The sequence below is a fragment of the Gadus chalcogrammus genome, chromosome 15 (assembly GCF_026213295.1).
Source record: "Gadus chalcogrammus isolate NIFS_2021 chromosome 15, NIFS_Gcha_1.0, whole genome shotgun sequence".
Taxonomy (NCBI): Eukaryota; Metazoa; Chordata; class Actinopteri; order Gadiformes; family Gadidae; genus Gadus; species Gadus chalcogrammus.
The window spans coordinates 1,949,906-1,963,987 of NC_079426.1; the positions used below are offsets into that span (position 1 = coordinate 1,949,906).

A 14,082-nucleotide genomic window follows, 5' to 3' on the forward strand; every position below is an offset into this window, starting at 1 on the left:
GGATACCATGTCCCTTCGTGATTGGAATGTGAGTGTGCGAAAGTGAGGGTGGAGACGGACAGGTTTACACTCAGCGAGATAGGGCGGGGGGGCGCGGCGGGGGGGTTCACCTTGGACTCATTACAACTCATCACGGCTGCGGATCACTGCCGGCTCCCCTTGGCACTTCCTGGAATGCCGTTCTGTCAGGAGCGCTGGAGACTAGCGGCATGGAATGCCGCGCCTCGCGTGACTCCGATCGCCGCCGCCGCGGCGGGACCGGCGGGAGCGTCTTCGCCCGGGACCGTCTGTGATCGCCACCTGCTTAGGAACACACCAGACACAGGCGCTTCGGGAGGGAGGGAGGGACGCGCGCAGAGAGTAAGCTTCCCCTCTGGGAGACGTCTCACCTTTGACCTCTCACAGGAGGGGACAGATAAACACAAGGGGGGAGGCCGGGCGGGGGTGGGGCGCAGGTTCGGCTCCAGTGACTTCTAACTGCAAGTGTCCTTACACACACACACACACACACACACACACACACACACACACACACACACACACACACACACACACACACACACACACACACACACACACACACACACACACACACAGGGCTGGGAGAAGTCCTCGGGTTCGGTTTTACCCGTCACATGTAGGTCGACATCGGTTCAGCGGCGGAGGAAAACACTTCTTTCCGACCGGTCACAAGTAGGGCAGCCTGTGCATAAACACAAACCCACAGAGATGTCTGACTTCGGTTTGAAAAACAGGAAGGATTCGCGTCAGATGACGTCAGGACTCGGGGGGCCACATCCAGGCCACGATTTCCTCCAGGAAACAACCCCTTCATTAGCAACACAAGCACAATCCGGGGCTTAGCCATTCTTTGCTAATTGTTTGGTTTGGGGGACATTGCTACCCTGTTCACATAATCACTCGCAGAAAAAGACGGAAGATAATTGAGGGAAATAGTAAATGTTACCAAAATACTTGTTAAATGTTATGAAGCCAAAAAAAGTGTAAAATCACCGCACACAATTTGGTGGTATCTTACAGAAATTGGTAAGGTCATGTGTCCCTGTAATCATCTATTCCACCTGTCGGTGTCATGTGAAGTTGAAGATTGAACCTGAAGGAGCAACAGCGAAACGCGTCATTTGCATAAAGAAATCAGCTTCCCAGTGCGCAGTGATTTGACCCTTTTTCTTTGGCTTTATACTATTGTTGGCTGCACACCACCAGCCCGTGAGGACCCATAGGCTGTGCACAGGGACCTCGTTCTTCCTACTTGTTGCATGTTGTTGCAAGAGACGTCGCATACCGCTGGTCATACTTTCGAACAGCCTTCGCATTCACGCCACACATCCAGATACACCCTCCCCGAGGTTGGTGATTCACGCCCGTCGTCAGAGCGCTGGCGTCTCCGCTCCCAGCGTCGCGGCCCGCCCCGTCTCATTCAAGCCTTTTTAATTAGGGCCGTCGACAACAATGACCGCCGGCCAACCGTTTGGACGGCCATGGAAGGGAAGGGCCTGTTTTTAAAAGGGCTGCTTGGCGTGGGTTCGACTCTGAAGCGCAGTCATGCGGGCGGGACTCCCCCCGGGTTCCCAGGGCCGTACCGCCGACCGCCTGCAGGTCAAACGCGCCCGGCGGAGCTCCGTCAAAGGCTTGTCCTCCGATAATAAGCATTTTTCAAACAAGAATGGCGCCGATTCTCAATTCAGGGGGGAAAATGCCCTTTTAGTGAGACGGCGAGAGGGACGGAGAGACGCCTTCACGGGCGGCTGCCCTGCGCTCCCACCGGGGCCCCCGAGCCCGGGGCCGCAGAGAGAGAGAGAGAGAGCGCGGGGCCCAAGGTGGCGAGCGGCCGGTTCCCCCTGCGAGGTCATTAGGATACGTGGAGCCACTCATTAGCATCGCTCCCTGGTCTCGGCCGGAACGAGGGGGTTTTGTTCAGTTTGGGTAAAAGAAGGACAAAAACACAAAAACACAAAAAACCAACCGGTCCTCGGGATTCTTTTTTTGTGAAGTGGGGGTTGTGGAAGTCCGGTGATGGTGTGTGTGTGTGTGTGTGTGTGTGTGTGTGTGTGTGTGTGTGTGTGTGTGTGTGTGTGTGTGTGTGTGTGTGCGTGTGCGTGTGCGTGCGTGCGGGTCTGTTTGGTGGGTGGGGGTGTTTTTGTGGGACTGTGGGACTGTGACGGGCAGCCATGCAACGCTGGCTCCCAATTGGTTAGACTGTGTGTGTGTGTGTGTGTGTGTGTGTGTGTGTGTGTGTGTGTGTGTGTGTGAGTGTGTGTGTGTGTGTATGTATTTGTTTGTTTGTGAGTCTAAGTGTGTGTGTTTGTGTGTGTGTGTGTGTGTCTGTTAGTGTATGTCTTTCTCTGAGTGAACACACACATGCGTGCTTGATTCTGTTTGTGCACAACTCACCACTCAAGTTTATCTTGCCAGTCGAGTGAAGTGCAGTGTTCTCACTGCTTTGCATTTTAAAAAGATCAGAAACCAACAATGAATGTAATTTATCGCGATGCAACCGCAGTCGAAGAAATCAATTAACAGTCTTGCATAAATAGCCTATACATGAATTCAAAAATGTATTCAAAGATAGAAATATAACTTAATAATAATATCCAAGTAGGACATCAATACCTCATGACTTTCACATTAGAGGTACTATATAGACGGACAGACAGACAGACAGACAGACAGACAGACAGACAGACAGACAGACAGACAGACAGACAGACAGACAGACAGACAGACAGACAGACAGACAGACAGACAGACAGACAGACAGACAGACAGACAGACAGACAGACAGACAGACAGACAGACAGACAGACAGACAGACAGACAGACAGACAGACAGACAGACAGACAGACAGACAGACAGATAGATAGATAGATAGATAGATAGATAGATAGATAGATTCTTTATTTGATGAAACTTTATTTCATCCCATACATGAGAAATTCACCTGTTACAGCAGCCCATGGAATATAGAAAGATGCAAAAATAAAATAAAAATGCATAAAGTGTCCAGCAACACATACATACATAAAATAAAATAAAATGAAATAAAAAAATCACACAGTGATCACAATGTCATGCCATAAGGGCATACATGTACACACCTAGGGGATACTCCAATATCATTTGCTTTATATATTCAACACACCTCTGGATCTACTTCCCCCCCAGACCACCAGAGCCCAGGGAACCTTCCCTTGCATAACAGTGTGCTGACGGGATCTGCGGCTCTGCCTTCAGATTCACCGCCTCGATGAAGCACATGTGCGTGACTACTGTGAGCCTTCCGAGCCGAAAGCCTGGGGCAGCCCCTGCCGGCGCCCCCCCTCCCTGTGCAGGTTCACAGTGCAGGGTTTAACGGGGTAAGATAAGCCTCTGTTGAAGTGCAGTACACTCAAAAGACACAAAGGCACACACCTCTCCCAAGCCCTCTCTTAGCACGCTCCAAGCTCATTTCAGTACCGTAAATCAAAGTCATGACTTTTATTCTTGTTTACCAATGACATGCAACTTCCCCGCGTGACAAGGCTGCCAGCATTCAACTATGCTGGCTCTGTTTGTCTATGTGTTTGTGTACGTGTGCGTGAGTGTATGAGTGTGTGTGCGTCTGTGTGTCTGTGTGTTTGTGTGTGACACACGCAATGTAAACAGGTGTGCAAAATCACAATCAAGTGAGTGTCGGGCGAACAACGGATATGTTCTTGTTACCCGTGACACACCTCTCTTTCTCTCTCTCTCTCCATCTCTCTCTCGCTCTCTCTCTCCTCACACGCAATGAGCAATGAGCAATTGAGCTGTCAGTCACAACAAAGGGGGAGGAAGAGAACGATGGTTGAAACTTCCCTCATGGGGCGAACTTATTGTAGGTCTAGAGGTGTGTCTGTGTGTCTGTGTGTGTGTGTGTGTGTGTGTGTGTGTGTGTGTGTGTGTGTGTGTGTGTGTGTGTGTGTGTGTGTGGTAAGGGTAAGAAGAGGGGGGAGGACCTTCCAGGAATTAACTGAAAAGCCAGAGAACAGGCACGCTTAGATCTTTCTGTTCAAAGACTTACATTGGTTGACTTTTGTCATGATTTCCATAATTACATCACAGAATATTGGACATTTGAAATGTTAACTATTATAAGATGATATATTATAGTTTATATTGTATAACTACAATTCAATTCAATTGTATCTGCAAAGCCCGTATTCACCATTACAGTATCAAAGGAAGAAATCTTGAGAATGTACAAGAATTAAGATAGACATTTTAAAAGTGATAAATATGTTATATAAATGTTATTGGTTCAGGGTAGCGCTCGTGTGAGTGCTTGTTTTCAAACTGGTCTGATAGGCCTGAGTTTTCTATTCTAGTTATCTCTAGATAGCCATTCTAGATATGCACCCAAATGTTCAACGTTATATCAGTGAATTCCTCGTCTCCTGCGGCATCCTAAAGTGAAAGGGGGGTAGGGACAGGTGTACCAGGAAACAGGTGTTTATTTTGATGTTTTTGTGTGATAATCTGATGAGCGCACGCACACACACACACACACACACCAAGTGAGAAAAATAAAATGCATAAAAAAGAAGAAGAAAGGATAGAGAGATAGAGAGAGGGAGGGCGAGAGAGATAGAGAGGGAGGGCGAGAGAGAAAGAGAGAGACAGAGAGAGAGAGGTGGAGTGAGAGAGAGAGAGAGAGAGAGAGAGAGAGAGAGAGAGAGAGAGAGAGAGAGAGAAGAGGCACAGGGTGAATGACGAGAACGAGAGGCTGAGTAGGGCTGAGAGGCATAAGGTTGGAGCTCCGTCCACAAGCAGGGATGAAGACACAGTTCTCCCTCTCACAACACAGACTTCCAGTGTCTCACGTGAAACATGGCTGTTTGGCAGGCCAATCACAAGTCCGGGATGAGCTGTGATTCGCCAACACGAGTCAAAGGGGCAGAACGGGCAGCTCAATGGACCAATGGCTGGCTGCGAACCACAAACTCATTGGCCAATGGAGGTGGGGGAACAGAGTCCAGCGGGTCAGGGGCGTCTCTTGGACCACACGGTCGTAATATTCAAATGTCCCCGCATTAAACCAGTGCGTTCTGTCTTAGTTGGAGGAGCTTTACCCAGAAGCCCAACATAAGGTAAGTTCATACTTACCATTGTTACTGAGAAGTAACTTTAGGACTTTGAGTGAGACTAGTGTGGGGCAGTTGGGAATTAATTTTGATACGTTGTTGTGTGGTTTACAATCTAATATCAGCAGTTATTTTAGCCTTATAACAGACTGCATTCAAATTGGCGCTTACAAAGTATGTTGTAGGCCTGTTGAATCAGTGGTGCAGGCCTGATGAAATTAGTAGTAGTAGCGGAGAAGTAGCCTACACAATGTTTACAACTGAAAGCGATAAAGGCCTAAAAGGCCTTAAGAACTGGTAAAAGGCCAAGGACCAATACAGCACACCAAGAAAAAGATTTATAAATTAAAATATCCAGCTTTTTATATCATATATTATTATATATTATTATAACTGTTTTATCATAATGCCACATTTTACTGTTATTGTTGTTTTTCTATTGTTGTTGTTATTTGCGATCAAGGCTAGCAATCGAACAATTAAAATATACAAGACTAATTATATTCAAATGTACACTACACGATTAAAAAAACGTATAAGAAAACCCTTAGGTTGGGTCACAGGCCAAAAGATTGGCGTGCGTGTGTCTGCCATGCGCTGTCCGTGGTACTGAAGCACGACACCCGAAACCTGGCCACCGGGAGCCCAAACACAGGGATCCTCAACATAGAGGAAAAGAAGCGCAATCATAGCTATAACATTAGCCATTTGGCTAGTTGAAACAGCGAACGGTTATTAATAGATACAGGTATTGAATAAATAGGCCTACATTTAATTCCTAGGTCTTGGCCTCTAAAACAACTAAATAAAACCTAAAATAGATTTGTACTGATTGTTGCACATTTTTCTGAATCACTGCAAATGGAAAACAAAAGATAAACGTAGTCGTCCCGCATTAAGTTGGCTATTTCAAAATAGTGTTAAAATCGACAAATAAGAACAAACGTATCACTGACATCAAGAAACAATTTGGTATTGATTTATGGAATATTGCTCACATCTGTTTAGAATGTTGACAAACGTGAAAGTCTCCTGATAAAACGATAAGTTGCTCATTTATTAAATTAGTCTTAATTTATGTGGGCTATATTCTAGGGATCGCCACCTCCTGGTGGTGTGATTAAAAAGCGCAGTCCACGCTAAACATGGGGAAACGCTCGCTCTCTAATTGTGCGTTATAGTACACAGTATACTACTAACCCTAAAGGCCAATATAATAAAATCTTCACATAGGGTAGGACTACTTTATTTATTTTAATACTCCATGTGGGCCTATGTGCATCTGGGATAGGCCTATATGTTTAAATTTGAATCGGAGGCAAAAATAATGTAATCAATAAACCAATGAATCCTGCTCAGTCGGGTTAAAAGTGTGACACTATATTGAAACGTATATTTTATGGCAATGTATAAGGCTACAAAATATTGCTGGCAGACACACAAAACGACAATGAATTAATAAACCGTCAATTTGTTGAAGTTTTCAGCATGCGTAAACAACATGTTTTGCCTTGTTTTGGAATGTAGATGTTCGAACAAAAGCCGTCTGGTATTTCTCCCTCTAGATATCTTGGTGTAATGAAAAATTAGGAGATGAAAGGCGGCAAGCCTTAAGTTATACAATTTAATTTTAATTTATAGCAAAGGCCATTCAATTCAGCAACTCAGGATTTTTTTTATTATTTTGCCAATTTTTGTAATTTGCTCTATCAAGTTTGATTATATTAAATATGGCTAAGCAATGAATTTCAAAAAATTAAATGACACGCACAGCGTGAGCGTGTCTGTGTCTGTGTCTGTGTCTGTGAGTGGAGAGAGAGAGAGAGAGAGAGAGAGAGAGAGAGAGAGAGAGAGAGAGAGAGAGAGAGAGAGAAAAGGAGCAACCAGACTGACTGACAAAACGAAAGGAAGAGTAGGCCTATAAAGAAAGACTGAGTATAGAGACGGGAGGGGGGAGGCGGGAGGGGGGGGTGAGGGAGCGCAGATGGGTTTACACCCTCTCTAAAACAAACTCCCAGCCTCTCTCACACCACACAGCACACGCGCCGTGATGCTGCGCTGTTGGCAGGATAAGGTATTTAAACACAAGTTTGTGGTCCTCCAAAGCAAACAGGGCAAAGCAACGATAGAGATGCCAGAGCTTGCAGGCTTGGAGCGAACGAGCGGCTTCGAGGTTTTTCCTTGTTCATAGCATGGGTTAAACTCTCGGCTGAGTTACTGCTGTAAACAGAGCACACTGTCTTCAGATCACTATGTAGAGGAGAGGAGAATGGTGGGGGGGAGAACGATCTTCGATCATTGACCGCGATCGGATAAGAACTGCAATCCAGGTATTTACTTGTTGGGATGTTCTGGTGACCAATTGCTATTCATTATTTAAAAAAAATGCAAACATAACTTAATTTCATCATCGTTTATAGCAGAGGCTGTTTTACAGGCTGTTTTATGTTAAAATAGGCCTAATTAAAATAAAAGCACATATATTGTATTGATTACTTCCACTAATAATAATCTCTGTATTTCCACCATGATTTCAGAACCGAGAATGGACTTCGCAATGCTGGATTGGAACCACACGCTGACACGGAGTCTGTTAGTCGTGGCTGTTACTTTCCTGAGCGCGCTGCACGCCGTGCGTTGGCTGCGCAGCGGTGCGCTGCTGCAGAGCGGAGCCGGTCGACGGAGCGGCGCGCAGCCGCCCGGACCCTTCGCTTGGCCCATCATCGGGAACGCCGCACAGATGGGGAACGCGCCTCACATATATTTCATGCGAATGGCAAAGAAGTACGGAAACGTGTTTCAGATCAAATTAGGCAACCAGACCGTTTTGGTGCTCAACGGCGCCGCCATCAAACAAGCGCTCGTCAAGCAGGCTCCTGATTTTGCCGGGAGACCGGACTTCACTTCTTTCCGGTTCATCTCAAACGGGGAAAGCTTGGCGTTCGGCACGATCAACGATTTGTGGAAATCGAAGCGCAAAGTGGCACACGCCACCGTCAGGTCGGTGTCCACAGGGAACTTGCACACCAAGCACGAGTTCCAAAACCACATCGTCTGCGAGGTGAAGGAACTTCTGCGACTGTTTCTGGACAAAACGCGAGAGGAGCGCTACTTCCAGCCCATGGTGTACCTGGTGGTGTCCACGGCCAACATCATGAGCGCCGTGTGCTTCGGGAAGCGCTACTCGTACGACGACGCGGAGTTCCAGCAGGTGGTTGGGCGCAACGACCAGTTCACCAAGACGGTGGGCGCCGGGAGCATGGTGGACGTGATGCCCTGGCTGCAGTACTTCCCCAACCCCATCAAGTCATTATTTGAGGACTTCAAGACCCTCAACTATGAGTTCAACATATTTATCGGCAAAAAGGTCACCGAACACAGGAAAACAATCGAGTCGAGCACCATCAGAGACATGACGGACGCACTTATTCTGGCGATGGACCACATCAGAGACCCCGCCAAGGGGGTCTCGGTCCAACAGGACCACGTGCCGCCCACTGTGGCGGACGTGTTCGGAGCCAGCCAGGACACCCTCTCCACTGCGCTTTCGTGGATTATTTTAATTCTCGTGAGGTAAGATATTTGCTCATAAGACTTTGCAGTTTAATTAGTAGCCTATATAATAGTCGGTAAGCCGGGTCCAGTCATAAACTGGCTATAATCAACCGTCATTTCCCATCTCTGTGTAATCCTCTGGTTAACAACGTTGCGTGCCGTGGACTGTAAACGCATCACCTTATGATATATTGTTAGAGCTATACTTGGACAAACACGTTCAAATGTATTACTCTTTATTGTCAATATACAATGAAATATTATATATTTTCTATTAGGTTGGACATAGTCCAATTGTGTTTAACAACGAATTAATTTGTACACAGATTTAACTTAAAATAACTTAAGGGTTAACTTAACCCGAACCCTTCATTGGCACATTAAATGTACACATAATAAAGATAACTATAATTATTAGACGCTATATATAACGTGATTCTGTGTCGTGGAGCAGGTTTCCGGAGATGCAGCGGCGTCTCCAGGAGGAGGTGGACAAGGTGGTGGACCGCGAGTCCCTGCCCTCCATCGAGGACCAGCCCCGGCTGTCCTACGTCATGGCCTTCGTCTACGAGGTCATGCGCTACACCAGCTTCGTGCCTCTGACCATCCCGCACAGCACCACGGCGGACACCGTCATCATGGGCTACTCCGTGCCCAAGGACCGGGTGGTGTTCGTCAACCAGTGGTCCATAAACCACGACCCGGCCGTCTGGCCGGAGCCGGGCGCCTTCCAACCGACGCGCTTCCTGCGCCCGGACGGGTCCCTGAACAAGGACCTGGTGTCCAACGTGATGATCTTCTCCCTGGGGAAGCGCCGCTGCATCGGAGAGGACCTGTCCAAGATGCAGCTGTTCCTCTTCACCGCGCTGCTGGCCCACCAGTGCCACATCCGCTCCGACCCCGCCCACCCCCCCCAGATGGACTACAGCTACGGGCTGACCCTGAAGCCGCTGCCCTTCTTCATCGAGGTGGAGCTCAGGGACGACATGAGCCTGCTGGACGAGTTCTGCAGCCCCTGAGCGGCGAGGCTCGTGGGAGCCCGGGCCACGCCCCGTTCCGGAGGACACGGAGAAACACTGAACCCCGAGCGAGGAGTTGGGTTGGTGATTGGCTGAGAGGTGGAGAGGACGACCCACAGAGCGAGAGCTGCTGCTGAGCCTTCGGTTTGGATCAAATATATTTATAAACTCAGGCAGTTTTTCACCCTGGGCACATGTTGTGTCCTTGACGCTTGACATAGCGTATCCTACTATAGCCTGTATATTATATCTCATTGGCATCAATAGATAGGCTACCCGGCAGGCTGTTTAGTTCTGTTCTGTGTTCAATGGGAGCGAAAAACGAAAATGATCGCTAAGAGAGAGAATATGTTTTGAACATTCAGTACAGATGGAAGACCTTAAGCCTGCAAGATGCCTTGAAATCACAAGATCGTAGAGGACCTGTCATATTGAATCATGTTATATGACAAAGGTTATGGCTGGTGATTATGGGTCGTGGTGTGTGGGAGACTGTACACAACCAATGAGCTTCTACAATACATGAAAAAAGATGTACAAGAAACGGCATCTATATATCTCACATAAACAGTGCAAAGTTTCTCAGGAACAAGGCCTTATGAATGTTGATTAAGAGCTCACTGATTTGGATTGAAAAGGCTATTAACTATGAACACTGAATATTCTTTTCTTTTGTTGAATGTTGCTTTGGTTTGTAAACAGTATAAAACTATGAAAATATAAATATTAGATCTATGTTAGATCAGTGTTATTTAGTCATGTAGGTATTATTATTACTGTAACTGTTACCCGTGATAGCTTTGCTCATGTTCCACTGTTCATAAGCTCAATAATGAAAGGACGTTTACTTCATAAACGTGCCAGTAAACAAAACTCTTTGGGGCAAAAGCACATCCATTCATTAACCAATGATATTCCCTCTTTCTGAAAATAAGTCATCTCAAAGATCTGAAAACACAAGTTGTATGTACAAATTGCATTTCTGATGCTTCTAACAGACAAACCCACACACAAAGACAGTAGGCCTACATATACCATTACCACCACACACACGACCATGACGACCTGTCTGTGCCAGTCTGTCTGTTGGCCCAGCGAATGTTGAACTCGGACCCGGGATCAGACGGATGTGGTCCGACTGATTCCGTTGTTGGGCTAGAGTTAGAGTAGTATTTAGTAGTTAGAGTAGTTAGAGTAGAGAGTTCAAGTATTATAAAGGAAACAAGATTGGACCTTAAGCAGTAAAATAACATTCAGATGGTAAAACGCTTGCCACGGTTCTTCAACCGGAGCAGTTTCCGTGTTGATCGGTTCTCTTCCTCTGATTGCCACGTTTTACACAATTTATTACAGTTCTACTCTAAATACTTGTATGTATACTCTGAGTACTGAAGTACGACGGCAATTATTTTCGCCTGGTTCCACTGATACAGTTCAAGGGAAGATGTACGTCTAACTTGGGCATTTAAACGGTTTCTATTTCTGTGTCGAAGATATACAACTGTTGAACAGTTTATTGTATAATCCTTTTCGAAATGATAATAAAAACGCTTGTTTGATGAATTAAGATGTCAAAAGATCAGAGATGATTACGTAGCAACATAAATTATATATTTGATGTTTTAAACATGCATTATTACTTTTTATTGAATTTCTAGTCGATACCGTCCTCTTTATATCTTGAGATATGCTGCATATTACGCCTACTGCAGTTTAACTATCATGCATATTACTGCAGTTCAACTATATTGTATAAAACTGTTAACTATAATTTAACTATACTTTATAACACTGCAGTTCACCTTTACTGTAGATCTCAGCAATTTCTCAAAAATGTATATCCAAACAGTTTTACCACACCGTATATCCCTGGTTTATACGCATGTATCCCGTTCTACTAAGACAGGAAGTTGTTTGCTGTGATATTGCGCAGTTCCACTCAATAAAAGGACATTTTAACAATATGTATTCCATCGATGTCATTGGATCAAAGGCAATGTCCGTGTTTTTTTGTCACAACCCTGTCGACCGGCGGCGTGACACGAGTAGCACGGCCGGTATTTCAGCCTAAACGAAAAAAAATCAAAGCCTCAATTGATGCTTTACGTGCGGCACAGTCCGGGCTTCACGTCATGTGGACCGTGGCGTAGGAGCTGATGCGTGGTCTATTCCGAGAGTCGTGCCAGGTCAGGTGGGGAACAAAAGGAAAGTGTTCAGGAGGGACTCCACCCCCCCCCCCCCCCTTGGCCCCCCCGTGCGCTCCGTTGTCTCGCTCTCCCAGAACATCCTGTTCCGACTCGCGCAGAGCTCAGATAGGCAGCCAACCTCACGGTGGGTGACAACCCGACAGATGTAGATCTTTAACGGTGCGTTATCAACTGCCACTCTGCTGGATGGTGTACTTGTTTGTTCTGTGCATAGTATATGAAAACACATACAACGGACGTCTAGCAATGAGGAAGGTTTCTAATTTTGGCATTGTATTGCATGGCATTTGGTATTGCGGACGAATAAAAAAAAAGGAAATGGTTAAAGGACAGGACCACAGCAGTGTAAGGAAACTGACAGCTAGGAAGCTATACTAGGAAGCTATACTATTGCTCTTTCCTAGAATGAGTTCTCCTTCTCCATAAGTAAGGGGGGAGGCCTTATTGCGTGACCTTATCGCCTGGTTACTCTTCTTGGATTACAGGCCTCTGAGGGTAGCAACCATTACACCGAATTCACCCAAGCATTCGGTTGTCTATACTCAACACAAGCTACCCAGGGAAATGTATACATGCATACAAGTCTTTTGATGCCGTATACCGTACGAGCGGCAGAAGAAGTGGTGCTTAACATGAGAGGTCTGAAGAAGGAGAGGTGGTTTTTAAACCTTTTTATGTGTTTCATCTTGAGACCATATGCCGTTGAAGTGCAGGTGAATGAAAGATAAGAGCCGTCACCAGACAGCCATCTGGTGGGGAGACAGACGCGTCTCTCCTGTCACGGCCAGCTGCTTCTGAGCACCCGCAGGCACGCCCTCCGCCCAGCAGGCCGGGACGGGCGCCGCGACACCCGGGCCGTGGCCCTGCCCGAGACGACTCCTGAAGTCTACCGTGAAAGCTGTGACCAAATTATGACCAATCTATTCTGTAGGTTTCTTTTATATTAAATGTGCGACGGACTCGTGCATTGGGTAGGTGTTAATAGGTGTTATGAATTTAGAGATTGCTCACCCTGTCAGACATCACTCAAACACACTTTTTCTGATAATCTAAGAAAAATAACAAAATAGTTTGCTGATTGCAATAATTTTATTATATACCATCCTAGCAGATTTATATATTATATGGTGCATTGATTCCAGAATAATCTCCATGTATTGTATCATTTACAACATTGGCCTCAAGGAGCAAATAGTTTCCTTTGGGATACAAATATAATTAACACATTAAACATGTACAATACATACAGGTTTCCCATTTAATCAGTCCCTTTTTCATTATTTTAATTTCCTGAAGTTAAAACCATGAATATACCTCTTTATATATTATTTTAAATCCTTTCCTCCCCTGAAACACACCCCATATAAACACTTTAAATATTTGCTGCCTTAAAACCATTTTTATATTTGTATGCATGTCACTTAAAAGAAAAGATAATCGGAATGCTTTCACCAAAATTTGAAGTAATTGACTGGGTGGTAAAACAAATAAATTAACAACAATTAAATTCGGTCCCATGTGCTCTGTGCTTTTCTGTGCCATCCATGACCACTGAGTTAAATGCTTTTCCTTCAAACAAAAATGACTGGATAGAAAGTTGCACTCTAGCACATGTACTTCAACTTCCATGGCTATATTTTGAAAGCATTCCATTCTTCATATCTTACTATGAAAAAGATATGACTACATCCTTCCTGGCAGAGTCGCCTAATGGAAATACAGGGTTAATTACTTCAAAAACATTAAAGCAATTGCAGATTGATTAAGTTATGTTTTGTAGGACAGACATAGGACAAACCCAACCTGTTTCTTAATCCACAACACGGATTGCAGTGTTTTGATCAAAGGCGATGAACTTCAGCCGGGGCCTTTGGCCAGCACGGAAAAGACAACACAGACGTCTCTGACACCACGCGGTGTACGGACGGAGAGTGGAACTACAAGGCCCAATTAGTGTTTCAGTGAGGATCAAAGTCAGTGGGATAATTTGATTATCACTGGCGTGTACCATTCCCCTCCCGTGAGTGGCCGGTCCTCCTGGTTCTAGTGGGGGGGCCGGGGGGGGGCCGTGGCCGTCCCACCCTGCAGCAGTAGAGTGAACTGCATGGCTGCCCTGGCGGCTGAATGGAAGGCTTTGTTGTCGTCTCCGGACCGCGCTGCAGCCGACGTACCCCAAG

General features: G+C 45.9%; 1 protein-coding gene across 2 annotated transcripts; it reads left to right on the top strand.

Annotated features, from left to right (window-relative positions):
* The first annotated feature begins 4,792 nt into the window (after positions 1–4,792).
* Positions 4,793–11,891, top strand: LOC130404394 (cytochrome P450 1B1). 2 transcript variants are annotated; one of them, XM_056609099.1, is made up of 3 exons: positions 4,793–5,130; positions 7,662–8,697; positions 9,134–11,891. In XM_056609099.1, exons 2-3 carry the CDS (start codon positions 7,670–7,672, stop codon positions 9,696–9,698), a joined length of 1,593 nt encoding a protein of 530 aa, XP_056465074.1. In that variant the 5' UTR covers positions 4,793–5,130; positions 7,662–7,669; the 3' UTR covers positions 9,699–11,891. The 2 variants fall into 2 exon arrangements, with proteins under 2 accessions (XP_056465074.1, XP_056465073.1); XM_056609098.1 differs by lacking the exon at positions 4,793–5,130 and adding an exon at positions 7,119–7,454.
* The last annotated feature ends 2,191 nt before the right edge of the window (positions 11,892–14,082 follow it).

Coding starts and splice junctions, on each gene's coding strand:
- LOC130404394 (XM_056609099.1), top strand. CDS start 7,670: ATGGACTTCGCAATGCTGGATTGGAACCACACGCTGACACGGAGTCTG. Junction 8,698..9,133: donor ATTATTTTAATTCTCGTGAG/GTAAGATATTTG, acceptor GTCGTGGAGCAG/GTTTCCGGAGATGCAGCGGC.